General features: G+C 45.4%; 10 protein-coding genes across 10 annotated transcripts; 4 read left to right on the top strand and 6 right to left on the bottom strand. All coding sequences in view use genetic code 12, as the record gives it.

Annotated features, from left to right (window-relative positions):
* Window positions 1-117: 117 nt before the first annotated feature.
* On the top strand, window positions 118-4,365 carry LODBEIA_P18730 (uncharacterized protein; the record flags this gene model as incomplete). The annotated part of the gene is made up of 1 exon (XM_066971809.1): window positions 118-4,365. The coding sequence occupies one exon, from the start codon at window positions 118-120 to the stop codon at window positions 4,363-4,365; it is 4,248 nt and encodes a 1,415-aa protein (XP_066828811.1).
* Window positions 4,366-4,538: 173 nt separating this feature from the next.
* LODBEIA_P18720 (uncharacterized protein) lies at window positions 4,539-7,229 on the bottom strand (the record flags this gene model as incomplete). The annotated part of the gene is made up of 1 exon (XM_066971808.1): window positions 4,539-7,229. The coding sequence occupies one exon, from the start codon at window positions 7,227-7,229 to the stop codon at window positions 4,539-4,541; it is 2,691 nt and encodes an 896-aa protein (XP_066828810.1).
* Window positions 7,230-7,738: 509 nt separating this feature from the next.
* Window positions 7,739-10,213, bottom strand: LODBEIA_P18710 (uncharacterized protein; the record flags this gene model as incomplete). Its single annotated transcript, XM_066971807.1, has 1 exon — window positions 7,739-10,213. The coding sequence occupies one exon, from the start codon at window positions 10,211-10,213 to the stop codon at window positions 7,739-7,741; it is 2,475 nt and encodes an 824-aa protein (XP_066828809.1).
* Window positions 10,214-10,375: 162 nt separating this feature from the next.
* On the top strand, window positions 10,376-11,299 carry LODBEIA_P18700 (uncharacterized protein; the record flags this gene model as incomplete). The annotated part of the gene is made up of 1 exon (XM_066971806.1): window positions 10,376-11,299. One exon carries the CDS (start codon window positions 10,376-10,378, stop codon window positions 11,297-11,299), a length of 924 nt encoding a protein of 307 aa, XP_066828808.1.
* Window positions 11,300-11,809: 510 nt separating this feature from the next.
* LODBEIA_P18690 (mitochondrial 54S ribosomal protein uL29m) lies at window positions 11,810-12,703 on the top strand (the record flags this gene model as incomplete). Its single annotated transcript, XM_066971804.1, has 1 exon — window positions 11,810-12,703. One exon carries the CDS (start codon window positions 11,810-11,812, stop codon window positions 12,701-12,703), a length of 894 nt encoding a protein of 297 aa, XP_066828807.1.
* Window positions 12,704-12,939: 236 nt separating this feature from the next.
* LODBEIA_P18680 (uncharacterized protein) lies at window positions 12,940-13,311 on the top strand (the record flags this gene model as incomplete). Its single annotated transcript, XM_066971803.1, has 1 exon — window positions 12,940-13,311. The coding sequence occupies one exon, from the start codon at window positions 12,940-12,942 to the stop codon at window positions 13,309-13,311; it is 372 nt and encodes a 123-aa protein (XP_066828806.1).
* Window positions 13,312-13,359: 48 nt separating this feature from the next.
* LODBEIA_P18670 (uncharacterized protein) lies at window positions 13,360-14,424 on the bottom strand (the record flags this gene model as incomplete). The annotated part of the gene is made up of 1 exon (XM_066971802.1): window positions 13,360-14,424. One exon carries the CDS (start codon window positions 14,422-14,424, stop codon window positions 13,360-13,362), a length of 1,065 nt encoding a protein of 354 aa, XP_066828805.1.
* A 160-nt stretch (window positions 14,425-14,584) lies between these two features.
* Window positions 14,585-15,370, bottom strand: LODBEIA_P18660 (mitochondrial 54S ribosomal protein bL17m; the record flags this gene model as incomplete). The annotated part of the gene is made up of 1 exon (XM_066971801.1): window positions 14,585-15,370. One exon carries the CDS (start codon window positions 15,368-15,370, stop codon window positions 14,585-14,587), a length of 786 nt encoding a protein of 261 aa, XP_066828804.1.
* Window positions 15,371-16,443: 1,073 nt separating this feature from the next.
* On the bottom strand, window positions 16,444-19,152 carry LODBEIA_P18650 (uncharacterized protein; the record flags this gene model as incomplete). The annotated part of the gene is made up of 1 exon (XM_066971800.1): window positions 16,444-19,152. The coding sequence occupies one exon, from the start codon at window positions 19,150-19,152 to the stop codon at window positions 16,444-16,446; it is 2,709 nt and encodes a 902-aa protein (XP_066828803.1).
* Window positions 19,153-22,348: 3,196 nt separating this feature from the next.
* LODBEIA_P18640 (uncharacterized protein) lies at window positions 22,349-23,533 on the bottom strand (the record flags this gene model as incomplete). The annotated part of the gene is made up of 1 exon (XM_066971799.1): window positions 22,349-23,533. One exon carries the CDS (start codon window positions 23,531-23,533, stop codon window positions 22,349-22,351), a length of 1,185 nt encoding a protein of 394 aa, XP_066828802.1.
* Window positions 23,534-24,756: the final 1,223 nt, after the last annotated feature.

The raw sequence follows: 24,756 nt of genomic DNA, 5'->3' as shown, positions 1-24,756 counted from the left end.
ACACCACACCGACTCTTGATTTGGTGGACGCTTGCTATTCGGCGGACTCTAATAGAATAACCACTTCTTTCCTCTTTCCCAATTGAAGAATATATTGCCAGCAGCAGGAGGAGGGAAATGTCAGATTGGGTCGGTGATGATGGTCTAGAGTCTCGGTTTCATGAAGCTTTTACAACTTTGCAACCAGCCGGTGGCTATTCTCATGACCAGTCGCTATTGTACACGTCAATCAGGTTCACCATGGTGGTCCTACCCAAAACCATCCTCCATCTTCTTTCCAAGAACTTTGAAATCAACTTGCAGTTATCGTCGATGTTGTCGGTGACAGCCCTCGTTGCCCTTGGTGCGGTGCTAGTGATTCGGTACAAGTACCTCACGGGGTATTCCAAGGATTTAACAAGGCAAGGAATCACGCGAGACAATATGCCAACACAAGCAAACACGCAGTACCAAAAGGCAAACTCGTCCAACCTACTCGTGGAAAAGCCTCAGGATGCCAAGCCTACAAACTACCTCGACGAGTTCCTCATGGCGATTAAGGTGTTTGGCTACTTGGACAAGGCGGTGTTTCATGAGCTCACGAAAAGCATGGTGACGCAGAAGCTCTCCCGCGATGAAATCATGTGTCTAGATGAAAAGCTCGGGTTTCTGATTGTGGTGGAGGGCACAGCACAGGTATTTACCAAAGTGACAAAGAACAGCACGGAAAAATTGAATGGGGATGACGATGACGATGACGATGACGATGACGATGACGATGACAACAACAACAAGAACAACAACAATAGTAATAATAGTAATAGCAATGCCATGCTAAATTCAGAATTTGAAGAAAATGACGATTTCTTTAGATTAGGCGAACAAAACTACCAGTTATTGAACGAAGTCAAGAGTGGTGCCCCCTTGAGTTCCCTAATTTCAACTTTAGACTTGTTCAAACCTGCTCGGATGGACGCCGTGATGACGCCACTTGCACTAGATGACAGCACAATGTCTCTCAATTTGGACTACTTGGATAACAAAGCCGGACTGCGGTTGAGAAGCGGCTTCAATGAACAAGAATCAGAGAGTGAACAGTACCCGGAGATTATTGTACGGCCAAAGATCAAGAAGCACAGCGACGCCATCACCATTGCCATTATCCCGCACTCGGCGTTTGAACGCGTCCAGATAAAGTATCCAAAGTCAACCTCGCATATAGTGACCATGGTGTTGACAAGAATGTACAAGGTCACCATGAGCACGATCCACAACTACCTCGGGTTGACGGGAGAGATATTCAAGCTGGAGATTGAGTTGAACAAATCCAACGATGTGGGATTGCCGCGGTATCTCGTCGACGGCTTGATTGAGAGGTTACAGCAGGGCAACGAGAGCTCAAAGAAAAACGCTAGACAGCCGAGACGAAGCCCACTCGAACGTACAGCATCGCGCTACGTCTTGTTGAACTCGAGAGTCAAGAGCAACAATCCCGGTGATTTATTATCCTCGGTGCCCATTTCGCGCGATGACCCCAAATTAAGAGTCAACAAATCGTCTGCATCGATATTGAACGACGACAATCGTATCAATTTCACCGACAATATCGAAGAAACCGAGGAAAACTCGTTGCGAATTGCCATTGTGGAGAATATCTTCAAGATTGTCGGTATAAACGAGTCGAGCAATTTGTTCCACCTGGAGCCGGCTCATTTCCAAAGTTTAAACTCATCAAATAGCTCGATTGCAGGGTTGAGCAATGGATCAATAAAAAGTCCCGCATTCAGCGGCGGATACCATAACGTGTTCAAATACAACCCCAACGAGTCCCTCATGAACACCATCAATGTCCTGCAGTTGAAAACCCGCAGAACAACGTCGCAACACAACTTGCCCACCACGCTGAAGCCACAGCAGAAAAAGCGCAACCCAATAAGCGAAATGAATGTCAAGGATGCGTTTTCAAAAGCGATGGAGCTCAAGTATATCGAGCCCGATACCACGGTCGTGCAGCAGGACTCGGTGTTTTGCGGCTTGTATTACGTCATTAGTGGATCGTTGGAAGTTCATTACAAGCAGCCGGAAACTTATGCAAAAACCACGTCTTCAAAATACGTATACACCGTGAGTCCAGGTGGTATTGCAGGCTACTTGTCCTGTGTCGTTGGGTTTAGATCCTTGGTTTCGATCAAGACGCCCAAGAAATCCAGCGCCGTGGTGGCGTACATAGCCAAGAATGACTACAACCACCTTCTCGACAAGTTTTACTTCTTGCAGCTCCCCGTCGCGGTAAAGTTCAAGAGCCTCTTGTCAAAACAGATCTTGACTATAGACTATGCGCTCGAGTGGTGCCACATCCCCGCGGGTAATGTTCTTTGCAAACAAGGCGACTTGGCCAACGGATTCCACGTGGTGCTAAGTGGTAGATTCCGAGTGGTGAGACAGAGCAAGCAAAAGGACTCGAACAAGAAAGACGTTGAAGTGTTGGGCGAGTACGGACACGGAGAATCAATCGGCGAAGTTGAAGTGTTGACGGCGTCGAGAAGATCCAACTCCTTGATCGCCGTGCGGGACTCGGAAACTGCCCGGATCCCGAGAACGCTATTTGAAATATTATCGTTCCAAAATCCGTCCATTATGGTCAAAGTGTCGCGGTTAGTCGCTGCAAAAGTGCTATCATCTGAAAAATCCATTGGCCAAATGTCGCATAACTTCATCACTTCTACAAGCAGCGCCAGCTTTGTCTCGGCGGATTACAAAACCATCACTATCCTCCCCACAGTCTCGGGGCTCCCCGTGCGTGACTTTGCTGACAAGTTGGTGCATGCGTTGAAAGCTATTGGCCGCAACGTGATGGCGCTAGACCAGGCTCTGACGTTGACCCATTTGGGCAGGCACGCATTCGACGAAAGCCTCGTGCGGTTGAAGCTATCGGGTTATTTTGCCTACTTGGAAGAAGAATACGAGACCATCGTGTATGTATGCGACTCTCCGGTTCAATCAAACTGGACGTCCACATGTATAACCCAGGGTGACTGCATTTTGCTCCTTGCTGACGCAGAAGACCAAGCCACTGCTACTTCGATTGGCGAGTACGAGCAGCTCTTGATCAAGATGAAAACGACGGCGAGAACAGACTTGTGTTTGATCCACCAGGACAAATACGTTGTATCCGGCTCGACAAGCCAATGGCTCAAGAACCGTTTATGGGTACGAGGACACCATCATATTCAAATGTACATTGAACGCAACAACGAAACCATTGGATCGAGCAAAAAATCGTTTATCAACGAAATGGCAGCCAAGTTTGTCCATTCCAACTCGATCATCTCCAAATTTGAAGAAGCAAGAAATATGGCCATGAGCTGGAAACGCGACGAGCAGCTGAAGGATCTCTCGATCCAGCCACACAAGAACGATTTCTTGCGCCTTGCGAGAATCCTATCGAATGAAGCCGTGGGCTTGGTTTTGGGCGGCGGCGGTTCACGAGGCATATCCCACGTTGGTGTAGTCACGGCCTTGGAAAGACACGGAATACCCGTCGACATGATAGGCGGGACATCCATTGGTTCCTTTGTTGGTGGGTTATACGCCAAGGATTACAACATTGTCTCCATCTACGGCCGAGCCAAAAAGTTTTCCCGACGCGTTGCTTCCGTCTGGCGGATGCTATTTGACTTGACTTACCCAGTCACGTCATACATCACCGGTTACGAATTCAATCGCGGTATATGGAAAGTGTTTGGATTCACCGAAATTGAGGATTTTTGGATCGAGTATTTTTGCAACTCGACCAACATTACAAATTCGACAATGGACATTCACGAGCGTGGCTACGCCTGGAGGTTTATTCGAGCTTCCATGTCGCTCGCCGGGTTGCTACCACCCATTGCATTCAAAGGCTGCATGTTGTTAGATGGCGGATACCTCGATAATTTGCCCGTGATGGAAATGAAACGACGTGGAGCAAAGCATATTTTCGCAGTCGACGTAGGTTCAGTTGATGACCGCACGCCCCAGAACTACGGAGACACCTTGAGTGGGTTCTGGGTGGTGTTCAACAAATGGAACCCGTTTTCAAAACACCCCAATGTCCCCAACATGATGGACATCCAGCTCAGGCTAGCCTATGTCGCCAGTGTCAATGCCTTGGAAGAGGCCAAACGTATCCCTGGCGTGTACTACTTGCGTCCTCCAATCGACAACTACGCCACCTTGGATTTTGGCAAGTTCGACGAGATTTACCAAGTTGGTTTGGGTTACGCCGATAAATTGTTCACCAAATGGGAAAACAATAAGCAACTACCTGCCATTGCCGGCTTTGTCGAAAGGGACAGCAATAACAACGGAGAGAGGAAAATATTGTACCGAAGAAACACAATGTAACCAAAATAAAAAAAAGGCACCTCTAATTTATTCATATAGTTTGTTTTGGGCACTTTCTCACTATTTAGACATGATACAAACGAACCAACGTATTTACGTTGAACCAAAAAAAAAGAACAAAAAAACACAGGAAAAAAAACAAAAGAAAATGAGTTCTAATTTATATGTACATATTAAACGCTGGCGAAATTGAGCTTCTGTTGACCCGTTTCTCTAAATTTACGTTGTTCAGTATTTTTCTGGACTTGTTCTAGTGACTTGTAAAATTGGACAACTTTTGGATGAGATCTAACTTGTCTCTCGTTGAAATTGAGCACCTGCAAACCATCTCTTGACGTGGCCCGCGATAATGCAACATAGGATTGACCCGTTTCGAAAACTTTACGTAGATCAACCTTCACTTTACTCAAAGTTTGGCCCTGTGACTTATGGATGGAAAGCGACCAAGCAAGCATAAGCGGAAATTGGACTCTAGACACCAAGACATTGCCGTCTTCATCTTCAACCGTCCATTCTTCGGGTTCAACAAGCACGGTTCGAGTATTGACTCCATCGGGAGCCAAGAATTTCACAAGCGGACATTTTTTGTTTTTGAAATCATTCAACAATTCATCATGCATATCCAACTTCCTCTCCTTGCGTCTCTTTTCCTCTTCAGTTAGATTCATTTGTGTTAACGAGCCAGTAGTGACTGCACCACCAGTACCACCAACACCACCACTGCTAGTACTGGTACTAGTACTACCACTTGTTGAATGCTCAGAGTCATTAAATGCAAAATCCTTCATCAATCCATTTTCTTCCATGGATTCACCTGGTGCAAACGCCTTCATATACGTGTCCTTGTCCATGAAATCCACAATGGTACCAAGCGATCCATTGACTAGCGTTTCGTCGAAATTCTTGATGCACATAACTTGAGCTTCCTTTTTTAAGTGCAACTCCATTGGTGCAAGGAAATTCGCAAGTAAAGTGCTCTTTTGCGGTTCGGGTAAAGAGCCCGTGTCTATAGCTTTGAATTTTGTCACGTCTCCAGGTAGAGCAGCCAAGCGGGCTTTATTTGCTTTATCAACTTCGTATCTCGTTGCAAACAACTCCGCGGGCACAATACCCTTGGGACAGTCCAAGTCGCGCTTCAACCTCCGGAACTCATTCACGGTGGCTTCGGATATTCGGCCGTCCCTCATTTCATTCAACATATCAATAAACATTTGATCGCCCTTTTGTCTAAAGATTTCCTTGAGGATAATCGTCTGCTGGATGGTTTCCTTCCATGCAAGACACTCAAAGGAGAAAAAGGCCTCAACGTCATCGCGAACATTGCCGTCGTCGTCTAGTTTTCTAACCACAGGCGGAAGTTGATAAAAATCACCACATGCAACGACTTGGATCCCACCAAAAGGAGCCTGATTTCTTCTCAATTTTTTGGCGATTGCATTCAATTTATCCAACAATTCACCATCAACCATGGAAACTTCATCAATAATGAGCACCTTGGTTTCCAACCATCGTTTCAGGGCCTTTTTGTTTCTTCGTATTTTTTTGATGAGACTATCAACTGTGCCGGTCCCTAATCCAATCCCTCCAAAACTGTGCAACGTGATACCACCAACGTTGCACGCAGCAAGACCAGTTGACGCAGTAACCGCTATACCCAGTGAGTGCTTGAGCCGTAAAGATTTGATAATCGACCGCAAGAGCACCGATTTCCCAGTACCTGCGGACCCAGTATAGAATAGAGAAATGCCCAGCATAACACGCTGGAGCACAATTTCCTGCTCTTTCGACAATATAATCGGCTGCACTTTTTTAGCTTCATTACCAACTTGAGAGTCAATATTTTCGATTGTGGGCTTCTGAGTTGCGAGAAGTAGAGTTGAGTTAACAGGCCGTCGATTTGGTCTTTCCAATTGTGGGATCGTCGAATAGTTTCGCGCATTCTGCCGCGGCACCTTGAAGTCGTTGAACGGAGGCAAGGGAGGCGGCGAAAACGCGTTGATGATGCTGCAGTTGGGAGACAGCTTCGTGGGTGACGAAGTCATGGTGTGTTTATACGCGTTTTCTTTATTCTGCAGCGCCTTTGCAGCTGAGGATGATTGGGGTATAGGCGGCCGTTGTGTATTCACAGCTGAATGTACACTTTTTTCAAGCGGTGAAGCAGGTCGTTTAATCCCGCGTAGTTGAGCTGGAGTTTGAGCTTGTGCTTGAGATTGAATTTGGACTTGACTTTGAGTTTGAGATTGAGCTTTTTCTTGAGTTTGATACATGGCCGCCGCAATAATTTCATATTCGTCGCCATCGCTGAATTCAAAACTATCGGGACTATACCGAGGCTGGACCATTCGCTGCGCGACCCTTTCATCTCTGGCCAACAGCAGCGGTACGCTGCCACTGCTCAGAAACAGCTGGCCTCGTGATAGTGCAGCTATATAATCAGCTTGGCTCGCGATAGCATCGCCGCCTCTGGATATAGGTGCAGCTTGGTTCAATATAGGGTCATCACTATCACTAAACATAAACGAGTCGTCGTCGTCGTCGTCGCGTTCCCCCCCCTCAAGCCGATTCTCAGCATCTTTGACCTCCATTGCTCGATTATCTTGAGATCTGGTGTCATGTCGCAGCGACGTGCTATCGCTGAATTCAAACGACTCCAGATATATCTTGTCCTCCATGTTACCTTGTGCTGTTGCAACAGATTGACTTGAATCGCGTCTTTTATGTTTCACCACCACAGCTCGGCTTTCCACAACGTGTGTATTTTCGTTTCTCAAAGGCTGACTCTCATCGGTCTCGTCGCCAAATGAATCATTCAAGTCCACTCCCTCAAGAGCCGAATGGCTGCAATCTAGAAGCGCGTCTTGCATCTTACGCTGATGGTGCAGCGGGCACACAAAAGTTCGATTCAAGTTCGCCGTACGACGATATGGAATATGGAAGGCTTTAGACGCGTGATAACTGATCGGAAGTTGAGTTGACGATAACGTTAGTAGGGAGATTTTTCTTTTCAAGATGTGCATCCAAATGAGTAAAAACGAATGGTATGGGTACTTTCTTTTCTTTCTTTTTTTTGATCAGGGAAGCTCAGTGGGCCTTGCTGATCTTGACTTGCCCCTAGCTATTTATATATATACAGATAGATACCCAAGATGAAGCGATTTCTATACAGATGATGGGGCTGGTCAAGGTAAAGGTGATGAAGGTGGTAACGGTGACCTCCAAATTTTTTTTTGGTTTCCGCGAGGCTCGCATTTTCCCACCACACCAATTTGACCTTTGGACAATCACCACAGGCCACAGTGTTAGCTTTGATACCGCCGTCGTTCGCCAATAGAGGAGGAAGTACGGGTTGAAGTGAAGTGAGGTGGATAGGGTTCTATTTATGAGCGCCGATGGCCCAGCCTAAACCAGAAACAAGCAAATTTGAAATTTTCTCGCCAGCGTGATTGCTCGTCTTTGTAGCGTCAGTGATGATCTCCTGAGTTCTTGAGCTAACGTCTCCTTCGTTTATGCCACCACCAGCCCCACCAGCGGCGAATAGCTTTGCCTTTTCAACGTCGGATTCACGGCTTTGTCTTTCCACCAGTAGATTGAGTCTCTGCCATTGGTCCAATATGACCCTAACATGTTCGCCACAGTCGATTTTCTCCAAGGTCAATGACAAGATCTGGCGTTGCTTGATCCAAATGTCCAACATCTCGTGTTGTGGCGCCGCCGCGTCGATCCAGTCGGGAGACACAAATTTGCCAACTTGGTAAAAAGTAAGCCAAAACTCTCCCGCAGGCACCAAGTGTGATCTCGTGAAATGCTCAAATAGCTCAACGGATTGAGTATATGCAAAGGCAAAGTTGTTATCCACAAGGGCGCTTTCAATACAGGCGGTTTTCAACTTGTTAAAGTAGAAGCTCGCTTCGTGTTGGTCGTGGGCGTCATCGTCGTCGCCTTCGAAATATAAGAGCAAATCGTTCAATATTCGGAATAGCTTCTCAAATGCAAGGTATGATTTCGGATTCTGCTCGAGGATAATGTTGAGTAGTTGGAAGCAGCTCTTGCCGTCAATCTGGTCAATCTGACTAATCTGACTGCGCGAGGCCAGTCCCGAAAACTGGAGTAGTTGTCGAGGAGTGAAAGGCTTGTTTTTCTCAGCCACAATCTTGAAATTCTTCATCGCGGCCATGGCCTTGAACAAGTGCTTGAGCTTGACAATTTGCCCGCGCTCGTCTTTAGCAAGCTGCACATCACCATCATTCATTGTTAGTTTCTCCAATAATTCAAGACATCGTTTCGCTTCATGCAAATGACCAATCTTGTCGTTGATATTACTGGCGAAATTGAAAGAGTCCCACAACTTATCACTAACCAATTCGTAAATCTGCCCCACTGGTAAATTCAATTTTTTCTCTCCATCAATCAAGTTGTCAATTTGATCAAACAAGTTTGCCATGAGCAATCTCTCAAGAATGACATAGTCGATTTTGGCCTTTTTCTCTCTCGAGACAAATACATCTTCAAAAACGTCAACCAGACGAAGCAATTGTTCATAATTTGACGAATTGATACTGCTGGTGATTTTGGAAACTTCTTTTTGAAGCATGGAGTCGCTTGGATTGAACTTGAACTCCAAATACTCCTTTAGTGTAAGTTTATTAATCGGGTACAATCGCTGACACGTAGTCACGGCATCACGAAGGAACGGTGCATTGCGAGGTTCAAACAATGGCGACAAAGGGTTATTTGCAGATGAAAACTCGTCAAACGAGTCGTATGTCGTAGCTGACAGGTTAAGGTCAAGAGATGCAATGGCTGGTGAAGGCAAAGCTCTCTGGTTGCTGATTGCAGATAAAGTGGCCCCCATCGTATCGTACAATTTAGTCAACTCAACAGACGATAATCCAGACTCAGAGCGTCGAAGCGCATAGTAGTAGCACGCGGTCAAGTACTTGTTAAGAATACCCAGCATTTCAGCGGATGGGATTTGTTTTTGTTGTTGTTGGGACAAGAGCAAGGTAATGGCGATATTCCACAACCCAAACTTGCTTAAAAGCGAGCCTTGAAACTCGGTAAACATCCATTTCAGCAATGGCTCCAAATTGAATTTGTTGTATTTAAGCAATGGCACTATAGTATGACTCAACCAAGGTTCTAAAGTCTTGACGTGTCCGCTGTCGATCGGCGCCACCAAAATCTGAAACTGGACTTCGAAAGGCGAACTGAGGCAAGCATTCAAGTCACTCAGATCAACGGGATTGGCTCTGGCAAACTTCAGCCAGTAGTATCTATACGGATCAAGCACGCCGAGGTTCCATTCTTGAAACTCGGCGAAATCGACATTTTTATAAAAGGAGTCGATATCCTTCAAGTCATTGTAGAAGGAACTCAACTTTAACGTCTTGGCCTGGATGAAACGCAACAAGTTCAAGTTGTTTGGTAGTGACTGGTCATACTCGAATGACAAAAGCCGAGCTTGTGCTGTGGTTTCATCTAGCAAATCATCGGCAGTTTGAATTAATGACGTTTCATTGTCAATTGGTGCGGCCCTTAGCTCTAAAACTCTGTCATCTTCACTAATACCGCCAATGTTTCTCCCCAGGATTATGTATTCTGCAATTTCAGTCACCAAGTCGTTTGGCACGGTTTCGGGATAAGTGAAAACCAAGAAAATGTTCAACAAGTTTGCAGCGGAGGTGTAATGTGGGTGGGTGTTTGCTGTGGTTGATCTGATGAGTTGAAGTTGCTGCAACAATTGATCTTCATTTTGCAACGATGCTGATAGTTGTTGAACTAGCGAAACATATAGCAAAGCATCTGTCAGCCTCAGTAGCTCCTGTACCTCCTGTCCCTCCTGTGCCATTTGAGTAGGTTGGGAAAGCTGGTTGGGAACTGGTTGAAAGTTGTGTAGGTGTCTTGTAACTGCAAGAGTTTGGAAAGCCGCACCTCCAAAATTTCACTCAAGGTTTTTCCCGCCCACCACATCAACCCTCCATTTCATCAAACATCGCCAAAAAGTGTGCAAATGGCTACTCAGAAGCAGCTAAGGTTGATCTATGACACAGTAGATAACCATCTCAAGTATTATGATACAACATTTGCCGCTTACTTGAAGCTCCGGCAGGAAATCCTCCTCGTCAACTCAACAATCATTAGAGAACTCAACCAAGATGAGGCCGATCAAGTGTCAAGCACCCCCAGAAAGTTGTCTTCCAAATTGTCTTTCAAACTACACCAGCTACAACTTGAATTGCTGAAGACCGAGCTAACCTATAAAACGCACATGCAAGAACTCGACAATTTTTTGCAAATTCAAAAGACAATGAAACCAGATATCATAACAGGCATCAAGCTGCAGCTAGAAGAAGTAACGAAACGAGATCAGGAGTTGGTGGCACGAATAAACGATATCGAAACCATGCAGAAACCGCTATTGGACAGGATCACCGCTCTAACCAAGAGCTTCAACTCGAATCTAGTTTCGTCGACTGCCAGGACAATGTACCCGACAATGATCCACATGCTAGGCAAGGACGAGTCCAAGCGTGAAAAGGAATCCATGGAGATAGATTTCAAGTCGCTAGTGTTTGATACAAAGGAGCTCCAACGACAATTTACGGACTTGACCGAGTCGAAAATCACGCAAACCACCAACATTTCGGAATTTATTGGTTCAAACACGAGACTATTTGACAAATTGAACGACGATGAAGACGACTCCAGTATAATCTACAAGCTTTCAAGGTCAGCATTGCATGATCTCGGTGCTACAACCACGTTGGAAGAGTATGATTGCCTCATTGCCAAAACAATCGAGCAAATCCAAACATTGCAAAACGAAGGCGAATCGACTCGTTTAAGTTGGGAATCCAACGCTGACAAAGTGATCCAATTCAGTGCCATCATCAGGGATTCATCAGGTGACGGAGATACCGAGATGGGTTCATGATATATATATATAAATGTATATATTTATTATTCTGGCACTATGGGACTTATTAATATTACCGAGTCTCCTCGAACAAACACCATCTCTGTCTTTTTGGTTATCGGCTGCACCTCGAGGGAGTCGGAATATATAGTCTCTATAGCATCACTGAGAACCATATTGCAGTGTGAATCGTAGCCCTGCAACTTCCCTTTTAATTCCCTAGCTCCTCTTAATTTTACCACAATGTACTCATCTAACTGAAACCGTATGAGGTCCAAAGGCTCTTGCAGTTGCTGGTGTTCCGTCTGTACCGCTGTTGACATTTCTGAAGCTTCTTGTTCTATTGGTTGCTCTGGTGGTGGTTGTTTTGGTGCTTCTTCACGAGAGCTCTATCCAAATCCAAATTTTTTCGTTTCTCGATTTTCTCTCTGGGCGCCAAAAGTGAAAAATTTTAGAAAATCCAACCCCCCCAGGAGGCATCTTCAAGTCTGAACCACCTCGACCACCCCCGAACAGGATAGAAGAAAAATGTCGTTTCTGATCAAGAGAGGGCTACTGACCACGTGCATGCGTCTAGCACGCACCAAAAAGCTTGCATTCACCAACCTCAACGCAGTGAAACTACGCACCCCCATCACACCAACGGTCTCCAACTTTGACGTCTCCCCGGACCACCCGCTCTGGCAGTTTTTCCCCCACGGCGCATCCACCGAGACAGCATTACGAGAGTCAGAAGAGTTGGACATGGAGTCGAGGGAATGGACAAGCGCAGAACTTCGACTCAAGTCGTTTGAAGACTTGCACCAGTTGTGGTACATCATCCTCAAGGAACGAAACATTCTCGCGAGGGAGGTGCGTTTGGGCCAGTCTGTCAATATGGGAGACGCAAGGAGGTGGGACGACTTGGACGCCAAGCTCGTGAAGTCGCAAAAGAGAATCAAGCAAGTCTTGTTGGAGCGCCATATTGCATTCGAGAGAGCGCAAGCCACACCCGAGGTTGATGAGGAACGCACACAGTATCTCGACGAGTTCAAACAGCGCTACTTGTCGGGGGAAGCCGACGAAGACAAGTTTGATAGGTTGTGCTATGCGTTTTTCGGAATTGAACCGGTGTTGAATGTCGATACGTTGGCCAACGACATTGATGTCAATTTCGTCAAGGGCGTGGAGTTCCAAGCGGACTTGAAAGCTGCAAAGTATGTGCAGCTGAACCCGGGCAGCGAGTTGTCGTTGCCCTTGAATGGGCCCATGGAACAGTTGCCATTTTTGCTCTATGACGTAGAAGATGCTGCTAAACAGGTCTTGGACATGAGATCGGCCGGTGTGTCACGTGAGCTATTCAAGATCGAAGTTATCCCTTTCTTGAACAGCGCCATTAGCAAACACTTGGAAGGAGAAGCTGACAACCAAGGGCTAGTATAGTACGGGACGGAACGCTATCTGTAAATAACTTATCAATAACATAAACGAAGCTTGAGATTTGCCGCTGTTTGTTCTTGTAGTTGTTCTTGTAGTTCCAACCAATTGGGCTCTCGTTGGGGCTGGATGCGAATGGTGCGCCGAATTTTTCACCAGAGCCTATTGCTCTGGCAGTTGAGCTTTGTCTTGCAACCAGCAAATCCATACAAGACTAGCTCTACTTCAGCTTTAACTTCGCAATGGGTGGCAGAATACATGGGTTTCTTGCTGGCGTCTTGTTGACATCGGCATCAACTTACTATCTAGGCTACACGTTCCGCCAGAACCTGGAGTTTGTATCCAAGCAACTACAACAATCCAACCATATCATAAACAACAGGATCCTCACCGATTCGGATTACAGACAAACAGCAATACCAAATAACCACATAACGGCAACGTTGAGACCCAGCTGGACCGAGACGTGTAAAGATATATGGAACGATGAAATAATCACCATGGTGAACTGGATTTACTCCATCAACTGGTACAAGCTAGGCATCAAAGTGGACGAAGAAGCAAGCAAATTGACCGATAAGATAGTCGAACAACTAAGCAAGAAACAAAAATAAAAATAAACAATATAAATGCATACATATATATATATATTTAAGGTATCTTTACTTGACGGATTTCGAAATATCTCTTTGAATGGTCCACAGAACAATCGGTTCGATAATCAGGAAAATCAACCCAACAACCACTTGAATCAACCCCCACTGTCTAGGCCGCGTGCCAAGCACGCTACAGCTTAAAACCCACCCGATGAAGTCGGTGGTGATGGAGTCGTACCCCTTCTGTAGCTGGTCCAACACAATGCTGGCGCACTCCTCGCCGCTAATCGCGGGACTCAGACCTTCAATCTCGCGAGTTATAGCAGGCTTGGTCTTTTGCTCTTCTTCGTACCCTTCGCTCAAAAAGTTGCCCGGGTATACGCAGCTCACTCGGAAATTATACGGCTTCAACTCCTGCCTCAAGATCAAGCTGAGCGAGTCGACGGCGGACTTCATTGGCCCATACTGCGCATAGCCAATGAATGGGAATAAGCCCACGACGGAGCTGAACAACACCACGTTGCGCTTCGTCCACTCCTGCGGGCGTATCTGGTGGTTGACCGCCATCATATGCTTGAACCCCGCGTGCACGACATTAATGGCGGTCTTGTAGTTGACGTCCATGCCCAATTGCAAATCGGCAGCGGTCAAATCGGCGAAGAGCTTGGGCACACTGGATCCAGCACAGCACATGATGATATCGGGTTCGTAGCCGCCAGCTGCAACATTCTTCCATAGTTCCTCGCAGTTGCCATAGCTGGCGGCATCGCAAGTGAAGTAAGTGGCTTTTGCGGTATGAGTCGACGGAACCGTCAATTGGGAGATTTGGTCAGCGTGAAACTCGAGTTTTTTCGTTGTACGAGCCACGAGGATAACGGTGCAGTTTTGTAAATAGAGCTGTTTGGCTAGCTCTACCCCGAGACCTTGCGATGCACCTACTATTATTGCTGTTTTGCCCTTGACCTCAAAATTGGACTTGGAGAACCACATTGCAAACTTGCTTGAGTCGGCGCTGGCCTTGTGGTTAAGATTTTGGTTGTGCAAGTTGTGGCGGTTACGGTTGTGGTATTTGAATTGTAAAATTTGGGTGCTGGTGGGGACAGAAGCGCGCGGCATGCCCTTCGACTGCATTTTGGAATCGTGAGCAGTAGAAGAAGCTTGAACCCTTTTACCGATTCAAAATAAAGTCAGCCCTAGAGTTCAAAAGAGGTTTACGTTCCTCTCAATGGTCCCCTCCCGCTTTCATGCTATTGAAAGGTCTATTTACAAATATATATATAAACATACACCATCACATTTGTGTTTGTTTCAAAAACGGACTCTGGGGAATTTGCACCTCTGCTCTCTGGGGCCTCAGCTTGGTCTTGAATTTCTTAGAAACCAACAATTTGCCCTTCAAGTTTCCAACGTGTCGGTTCATGTTAGGTAAACTCTCCAACAGCAACTTCAACTTTTCATCTACACCGTCATCCATCACCTGATTCCCCTCCGCGTCGACGCCCATCTTGAAAAACTCACGCTTGCAAGTCTCCACAGCATCCCTGAACTTTTGCTCCCCGTCGATTCTCCGTTCAGTTAGCTTGCGCACATTCAACTCGGTGACATCGTCCAAGGGGATTTGTTGAAGCTCCAACTTGGCCACGGCCTTGGCAGTGAACCAAAACTTGATTTCATATTTGGAATCCACCAACTCCAACACGCTCATCGAGGCCTTGTCTTCGCCTAGCCTAGGCTCTAACTTGATAACACGGGTGAACCCTTGCGTTCTGTTCTTGTACCTCGAAGTCAACTCCTTGATCACCTTGGTTCCAACTTCAGTGCGGTCGGCATTTTGCAAATACCCAAAAATCGCAATCTCGCTAATCCGCTTTGTCACCGGCCTCTTGTCGTTTTCCGGGTACTGCTTATTGGCGTGGATCAGCCTCGACAAAAATTTTTCAATCAAGGGTTGTGCCTTGCGGGCCTTGGCTGAGGTGGTCACTATATACTCATTGCGGATCAAATTGGCGCACAAGTTCTTCAATATCGACTGCCTGTGGGCCTTAACGTTCTTGAGGGTGTTGTTGACTGTGACCATTCCTACTTCTTGACTCTTCCAGCACCCCGCCGTTCCTTAGCTGTTGTCCTTGCAAGTAATCGGGTCCCGATACTGCCAGTAGGAAATTTTTCAAAATTTCGATTTAGCCTCTGGCTGGTGTCGCAAAAAAATACGAGCAAAACGCGACATTGAAATGAGACACTGAAATGAGACATTGAAATGCGACACTGAAATGCGACACACGCGAAGGCCATCTCGAATGTTGAAAAATTGTCAAAAGCCGCTGCTCCACCAGACCAACCTCGTCACGAAGAACAAGCAGCCAAGATGCATTTGATGTACACTTTGGACCAAGAAGGCAAGAGAATTTACACGCTCAAAAAGACCACGGAAGACGGCACCATCACAGACTCGGCCCACCCAGCTAGATTCAGTCCCGATGACAAATATTCCAGACAGCGTGTGACTTTGAAGAAGAGATTTGGAATGTTGCCAACTCAAAAATAGATGCTGGTGCTTGAGGAGGAGTGGTCATTTTTTCAAAAGGTTGGACAGATGATGGTTTAATCCACGCCAACGGCCGTCCAAGTTGTCAGATTTTCGGGTTCTCGGGTTTTCAGGTTTTCAGATTAGCGGTGGCTCTTGTATATTACGATTTAGAAACAAAGACTTTGTCTTTTTTTTTTTTTGGAGTTCAATTTAATACATTTTCAATCGGCTCGTGGGATAATCTCTGCAGCCTCTAAGTTGTGCGGAACTTTACCTGGATGGCTCTAGCTCCATCTCTTCTTATCTGGACGATATCAGGTGGGGGATACAGGGCACTTTTCTCTAACCTTTTTTTTTCATTTTTGGCTGGATGTTGTGGAAGTGTCTACGGTGATTGCAGTAAAGTCAACTCAATAAAAAAGAAAAGAAAAAAAAATTCATCAGGTTCGCTACATACCAGGTTGAGAGCACCTAAAGTCTGTGTCCAGGTTTCCCCAGTCCTCTGTCCACTTTCGTCTTTTTGTAGGAGACGTCTCGCTCAAAACCCCCCCTACATTAAATCAAACAAAGTCCTTCCAATTCCTTTTTCCGTTTTTTTTTTTTGTTTTTTTTGAAAAAGTAAATTAAGAATAAGAATACCCTTCTCCTCTGCCTCCAACACCACCCAGAGGCACAAAGATGCCACTGCTCAGCATCAGCATCTTGGAAGACGCCACTCCGCCATGTCCACCACCAGCACGTTTATCATCCTGCGGGTCTTCACCATCGTAATAGTAGCCACCCATGACATTCTTCCCGCTTGAGCGCAACCCCATGTTGATCGCCACGGGAGACGAATTTGCTGAGGAGGCGCCGTACATATAGGGAGTAGCAGGATACCCGTAGTAATACGACATCATTGGCTGATAAGTGTAGTAACCTGCCGTGGGTGAAGTAGCTTTGGCTTTCGTAGGCGATGAAATGGGAATGGATGCAAAATTTTGAGTGTGGGTGGGATAATGCATAGCGGCAATCTGGTGAGCATGGGGCGCACCGACTCTATGCTGCCGCTGTTGCTGCTGTTGAAGCTGTATCTGGTGTTGATGGTGTTGCTGTTGCTGCTGTTGTAGCTGTATCTGGTGTTGATGGTGTTGCTGTTGCTGTTGCTGTTGATGTTGTTGTTGGTGTAGTTGTAGCTGTGGTGGGGGTGGTGCTGGTTGAGGGATATACTGAGGCACAACGGTGGTGCTAGTCTTGGGGTTAGATTTCTGAATTGCAAAACTAGATTGAACAACAACGGGGTTGTTATTTGAAACGTGAACCAATTTATTGTTTGTCATCAAGATCGCCCGGATCGACATCTTAAACGTCTTGTAAAAAATGAACCCAATGCGTCCATTGTTTTTAGGTTCTTCTTCGCCAACGTCGACATCCACCGCATCAGTCTCATCTTCTTTATTCTGGTTAGCGTAAAACTGAGGCTTGATGATCTTGGCTGACTTGATAGCGCCAAACTGCTTCCAAAAAGTTTCCCAGCTAACGTCGTCATTTTGGAAAATGTGGGGCAAGTTGTTGACATACAAGTTAGTTTCTTGGTAATTGACGCATCGTATAAACGTATTGATGGTGTATAACGGGTTGGGATAGTTGATATTGATCACGGATAACGTGGGCGCTTTATTCGTGGCGGTTGCGGGGGAGATGTTTAACGTGTTATAAGTCAAATAGCACAGGTTAGCCAGGGCGAATAGTTCAAAATTGTGCTTGTGTTGTGCAATGGTAATACTCAACCTATCGCTTTTTGGTGCTTCATCATCCTCATCGACCTCCACTTGGTCCATCAAAGAAGGCAAATTCTTGGTATCCAATTTCTTGTACTCTTCCCAGTTCAATCCATTCAAATAATACAATATTCTCAATGTATTCTCCGCGAGTTTCACATTGGGCTTGAATCTGATGTACCCAAAGTCCATAATCTTGAAGTTTTGCCCCGCCGTCATCGGTGGACAGCTGCCATGCGCATGCTGGTCATTCTTGTCGATGCAAATGGGAAAGTAAATTGAGTCGATAACGTTATCAAATCTCTTGAACTTGTCGATGAATTTTTCAAATTCAAACTTCAGCGTGTGTTTATCTTGCACGGGGAAGAAATTGGTCAAGTTTTGCACTATAATTTGAGAGAAATGTTCCATTGTAGTGGTTGAATTGGCCATTGGTCCCAGGTTGGCATGATGACCACCCCTTTGGGCAAATATTGACATAGACTCTTGCAGTGACTTGGTGGCTGCGGCATGGCGGAATGTGGGGTTAAGAAAAGGTGCAGCGGCACCACCAGAAACGGCAGCAGCGGCAGCACCACCACTTGCGTGCAATGCTTGCACCGACGCCAGCCGTTCCCTCTTGTTTAAGTACCTATTGAGAAATAATGGCGTGTTGGGGTTAGTATTGAACTTATTGGGGACCATCTTGTTGAATTTGTCAATGAGTAAGTCAACATCCAAGTAGTTTGAAAACTTGACAATGGCAAACGCCGAGGAATGGTGCGGCGGTGGTGAAGATGCAGATGAAGATGAAGATGAAGATGAGGAAGATGAGGAAGATGAGGAACTTGAGGATGATGACGGTTCACTTCCAGAGTGACGGTTGACTCCCGAATCATTTCGGAAGAGCTTAACTTCAACCAAGGACTTGAAATGGCAGTTCTCCCACAAAAACTCAAACAACTTATTCTTTGTTGCATTTTCTTCATCTTCAGTTTTAATGGTGACGAAATCAACCAGTTCTTGTTGTGAAGATTGGCCAAAGACCAAGTCGCTAGTCAAATTCTTGATAAACAATACCCCTGGGTGGGATACAAACTTGCCGTAGTCGAGCTCAAACTTGATCCCCTTTTCAAACAAGGCATAGATCAACTCGTCCAAGCTCGATTTGCACTTGAACAGCACGCTAAAGTACTTGCCCCGAACCTCGTCTCCTCGAAGTGGCTCTTCATTCAATTGCAACTTGGGAAAACTCGAAACGATCCCGCGCAACTTCTTTTCGTTCTTCTTGTTTAAACTGTGGATCCGTAACACTACGGGGAATCCATAATACGAATAGTAAGCAGAAGCTGCATCCAACCTGTTTTCGTTAAATATATCTTCATTTAATCTATTGATCAATTCATAGTTTGGCTCTTCACTCTTGCCAGTGGTCGAAGCAGGTTCGGTAGCCTGCAGAGTCTCAACTGTGCGCTGCGACTGCGACGTTGTGCTCGAAATGGTCAGCGTTGTTGACGTTGACGTTGATGTTGACGACGACGACGACGACGACGGCAACAAAGACGAAGTAGTTGTTTCGTTTACTCCACTCATTGCACTTGTTGTTGGAGGCGGCTGCAATTGCAAGACTTCAATAGTCTCGATAAAACGTCAATCTCGGCACTAGTAGCTCCACCCTAGCTAAAAAAACAAAAACAAAAAAACAAAAACTTGTAGTTTAAACTCAGTCAGACTATAGTTTGCAGCCTAGGGAGGTGAGGAAGTGTGCGTTTAGACGGACCAAAAGGCGCTGGCGGCAACGGCGGTGCTAACGGTGAAGATTGGTGGTGATTTTTGGCTCTGGTTAGCTCTTAAAGGGTTCCAATTTTCGTCCTACTGCAGCCAGTGCTAAAATATACGAAGCGGAACAATTCTTGACGAGCGGTGACGGATGCGGACCAAATAAACTTGCGACCCTGCCTCGACTTGCACACTCACTCGTTGACTCACACTCTGACGGGCTGAATAACAGGATTGGTCGAGTCTCTTTATAAGAAAAAAAAACCCTCACCGGTTGGACTTGGAAGAAAGTTGCTGAAGGTGAAATTTTTTTTTTTCCAATTGAAACAGGTGGAATTCTTGCTGGGATCTTTTTCGAAATCTAGGGAATCTCCAAGTGATTTGCAAAAAGACTCTTTCAGAAAAAAAAGAGACACAACGAAACCAGCAGAACCAACAAGTGAAGGAAACGGAAAACGGGAACTGGGAGCTGGGAAATGGAACTGGTAGGTGGAAATGAGGGAAACTTGGTTCCAACTTATGAACTTTTGGGTTCGAGTTTGGCAATTTAAAGAAGCTTGACTTTTTCTTAATTAAGCAAGTGCAAAACTCAAATTATTTAGGATACGCTCGGTATGGTTCAAGTTCTTTTGGCCGGATAAGAAGCAGCTAGCGGTGGTAGTGGTGTCGGAGGTGGTGACAGTGGCGGCGGGCGGTGGTGGTGTTGGCTCCGGTGGTTGTATTTACCAGCGAGTAGCAGCTACTATTTCGCCAATTGCCCAAAGATACAATCTGGAAACTTCCCCAATCAGGGTGGTTTTTATGTAAACAGAGCACCGCCAGTGATATAATTTATTATTACACCTGGGCTTGCTCAAGCAATATCAAAGAAAAAGGTAGACCGAAAAGTTGAGTGGAATTAGGTTGGTATTTTCTTTTATTCTTGTCTGGGAGAGGAGGGGAGGAATTGAGGAAGGGTGGAAAGGGAGGACGGAGGGTCGACTTACTCTTGTGGATTATCGTCGTTTTGCTTATATCCTTCCAATGAAGTTGGTCGTTTGGTTGGTGAGGCGAATATAATTTTGATTGCAAAAAAAAAAATACGATACACCAAAACTCGTTTTTTGTCCACTTCAGCACAAGAGTATGAGGGGTGATAGGTATGGTTGGTGATGTTGATGCTGCTGACGCAATTGAAGCACTTCCAAAGGGTAGTCCAATCGAGCAAAAGAGGAGGAGACTTCACCCGCAATATATATATACATGTATATATATAGAGCTCTCAGCAAAAGAGGGCCACTTACTGCACGATAGAGCACTTTGACCGTGTCCCTTAGCCCCCACCCAGAACCAAAAAAAAAAAAACAAAAAGACAAAAAGAAAACCCTGTAGCTGTAGCAAGAAACCCTGTTGATATCGACTGGTGGACTACGGCGTGCTGCCTCAGACTTTTGCATGATTTCGTTCCAGACCTCGTCCTACTCTCACTATAGTTTCCTATTTTCCAAAAACAACTACTACTACAATAACAACAATAAAAACCCTCCAAAAATGTCCTCCCTTTTTAGCAAGCTCTCTTTTTCTAGCCAGGCTCCCTTTCAAATAATTATTTCCTTGTAGTTAATCGTGAATGTATCTTGATGTATAGAAGTAAAAAGAAAAAAAAACACCCAACCCCCCAGAACCCCCCAGAACCCCATTCCCGATATGGTGAGCTCCGATCGAAACCTACCCGGCTCAAGCCCCCCAATTAATCACGGAGCAAAAAAAGAAAAAGAACCACCAGAAATTTTCACACCAACACTATCACCACCAGCACCAAACTATCACTATGTCTTCCACCACCTCCACCAAGACGATGCAGATAACAAAAGAGATAACGATAGGACCAAAAACATACGAAATAGTAATCACCAAACACTCGTCCCCTAAACCCACACCCTATACAATCTATATCAATCAAATTGAAACCACTCAGCAACCCATGGGCGACTACATCTACACCATCGCCGATAGTTCGACCTACTTGAACCGCACGTCGCAAGACGACCAACTTCGCTTGCTCAATCAATACCTAGTGAAAAAACTAGACCTGCCGGTGTATTTGGCCGTTAGTCATGGTGCTCAATTTGATAATGTCGCCATGTTTCGTGAAATAGTGGCCCTTGTTTGAAACATTTTTTTCCCGATATCTCCAAGACACTCAAAAATGTCCATAGTCCAATCACACAGCGCCAATTGATAAAAGAAAACCCAAATGAGGAAGAAGAAGAGAGACTGTGGTGGTTTGTATCGCGATGCGCGAGGATGCAGTGGCCGGCACCTCGATGCATGGGTTTGAAAAGTTTTGTACGACGAAAGTGCCAATGCTTATTTTTACTTGTGGAATCGCCAGGAATGAGGCATGAGACAAACGCTTTTTGAATAAGTTGAAAGATCACGGTTATAGCACTAGCACTAGCACCAAAATCAGGATCTGGATCAAGAAGAAATACGAAAATCGGGCAGAGATTCGGTTTTTTTTTTTTGCTAGTCTTTGGATCAGACCGGCCTGAGTGACCATGGAACGGGGCCACCAATGAGAAACTTAAGCTACTCAAGCTTCTCAAACATTGTCAAGAGTGTCAAGGTTTTTTGAACTTTTTGATGCGGCGCAACATATATGTAGAGGAAGAGTGTAGATGATCTAATTGGAGTAGATGTTCCGCTACAACTCTGTCACTAGATTCAACGCAGACTATGGGACTACGTGGGTGGAAGAATAGAGGGGACGGGAGGATTAGCAAAAATGCAATCAAAATCAACAAATTTTCAGTACCTTCTCGGGTTCGGGGTTGCTTTTCCCAATCGGGCAGGTAAATGCGATCGAGGGTTGCACAACTTCATCGATCGAAACAACACACATTCAAGCCAAAAATATCGAAATATTTATGTACATGCAAAAGAAAAAGCTACTATATGTATACATATATATATGTGTGTATATGTGTATATGTGTATAGGTATAGGTGTATATGAAAATTCTAGCATTTTAGACATCCCAAGGACCAAAGTATTCAAACTTGACAGTAACATTCTTGCTGTCCAAGTGGTCCTTGATAAACTTCATATAAGGTCTAGGACCCAACAAGTAGACATCTTGGCCCGAACCAACAACGCTGTCCACATCGCTCAACTGTAAAGCTCTGTTGACAACTTGTGCGCCAGCAATACCCTTTTTACAACTCTGATCGAAATATTCGACAATGTTCAACTTGCCAGGGTTGGCTTTGCTGACTTGCTCCAACCAGGGACCAAATGCTCTTGATTCACTAGTCCTGTTCGAGTACAACAAGTTAATCTTGTCTACTTGGGACACGGCAGTTTCAATTATTGAAATCAAGGGAGTAATACCGATACCACCACACAACAACGTCAATTCCTTTGCATCGCTCTTTTGGTAGTAGAAGTTACCATTGGGAGGAGCAACTTTTAAAATATCACCGACTTTCAATTGTTGGTGGACGTAGCCGCTAATTTGGCCATCGGGCAATTTTCTCACCGAAATACGATAGCTGTTGTCTTGCGGAGTCTGCGATATGGAGTATTCTCGCGATTTCTCAAATTTGGCACCGGGCAATGACCATCGAATGCACACATACTGTCCCGGCAACACAGCGCCCAACTTGCCATCAACGGGTGCAAAATAGACGCTCTTGACTTCCTCGCACTCGTCTTCAATCTTGGTGACTTTGAAGTCCTTAAAACCGTTCCATGGCTCCTTCTCATACTCCTTAGCTTCCAAATCAATCAAGATGGCAGCCAAGTTGCCGTAAGCAGTGCTCCAAGCCTCGATAAACTCCGGCGTGGCCACTTCCTTGGGCAACAACTCCTTCATGGTTTCAATTAAACATCCGCCAACAATGGGGTAGTGCTCGGCTTTAACTTGCAATCCAACGTGTTTGGAGACAATCTGAGCTACAAATCCCAACAATGGCGTCAAGTCTTCAATGTTTTTAGCATACTGCAACAAGGAAAACGCCAAAATCTTGGGTTGTCGCAACAATTTCTGGTCGGTTTCGTTGAAAAAGGGCTTGACTTCATCGTAGCCGCCAATCATACGCTGGTAGAACTTGGCAGTCAAGGTTTCGCCCGCTGACTCCAAGATGGGCACCGTGTCTTTGATAAGCTTAATCTGGGCAGGAGTCAAGTCCTGTTGTTTGTAAATCAGTGTCATTGTCAGTAAATGTTGATGGGAACAGTAATTTGAAATTCTTCAAGTTTTTCAACTGGGGGAAATTTTTCAACCAAGAACTTTGCAAAGACTTATATATATATCAACTAGAGTAGAGGAAGAGTCAGGAGGATCACGAGAAATGAGGTTGCAAAATGGGTTGATAATTTTCGTGAAATTTATTAAATACAAAACCGTCCCATTCAACATGCACCGTGTGGTTTAATAATTATTGTTTGATTACCGAAACCAAAAAAGACCCACAATCCCGCAACGTGTGTGGACTTTGATCGCCATTATCCATGGGAAACGCATTTCTAGGTTATTTGAACTCTATATTCTTGGCTGATTCCTGCTAGTTTGTTTTTATAAGGTACCTCATCCAATGTGTCAGGTGTTAAACTTCCTCCCCATTTGAAAGGTGAGAACCGGAACTGAAATGGGTCTGGTCATGGAGGACAAGATGAAGATGGTTAAACTTTTCTCCAACGGGGGAAGGGGCTTTCCATCTCGAGCACCACAACCGACTACAAGGTCCTGTTTTCGACCCTCCAGCACCCAAAATACCCCGGATACATCTTTTCATTGGAGATTTCCCGCCCTCCCATCATGCCGAGACTGGAATGGATTTTGACATCCTTCATCCATCATCCAGCATTCCGCATCCGTCTTTTTCCCCTTCCTTCCTTTCTTCCCCCCTCTCCCCCCTCTCTATCTTCATCCTCATCGTTCTACAAAATAATAAAATCCACGAATTTTTGCGAGCAAAGAGTTTCTGAATGAAAATAATATATCATCCGATTGAATCCATTGTGGGGAGAAAGGGGTTGGAGTTGGGTTAAGTTGGTCCAATAGTAGCATCACCATTACTACTAGCTCCTAAGCGCTAGTCTACCTAAAACAGAAAACACCCGTCTTTAATCCCTCGACTAGCGTGGGTCGAATTAGTCAGCCAAGCCAAGCGAAACACAGTGGTTCAATCTCTCTCGATTTTTTTCTCCACCTCCCCCCCCCCGTTCCACTCCATCGCGAAACCAGAATCACCTGATTCCCCAATCAAAAACCAAACCAAGCCAAACCAAGCTGACCTGAACTAAATAGTTTAAAGTTATAAATACATCAAAGAGGATTCCAGTGAAGCTTAGTTGTTTGGCGCTATTGTCCTGTGAATTGCTGGTCCCTAATTCAGCCGCTTTGGGCCAGAGTATAAGAACGTTATTGCTGAT

The sequence above is a fragment of the Lodderomyces beijingensis genome (genome assembly GCF_963989305.1).
Source record: "Lodderomyces beijingensis strain CBS 14171 genome assembly, chromosome: 2".
In the NCBI taxonomy this organism is placed as follows: domain Eukaryota; kingdom Fungi; phylum Ascomycota; class Pichiomycetes; order Serinales; family Debaryomycetaceae; genus Lodderomyces; species Lodderomyces beijingensis.
Note: the sequence above shows the minus strand (reverse complement) of the source record. Positions and strands in the feature narration are given on the sequence as shown.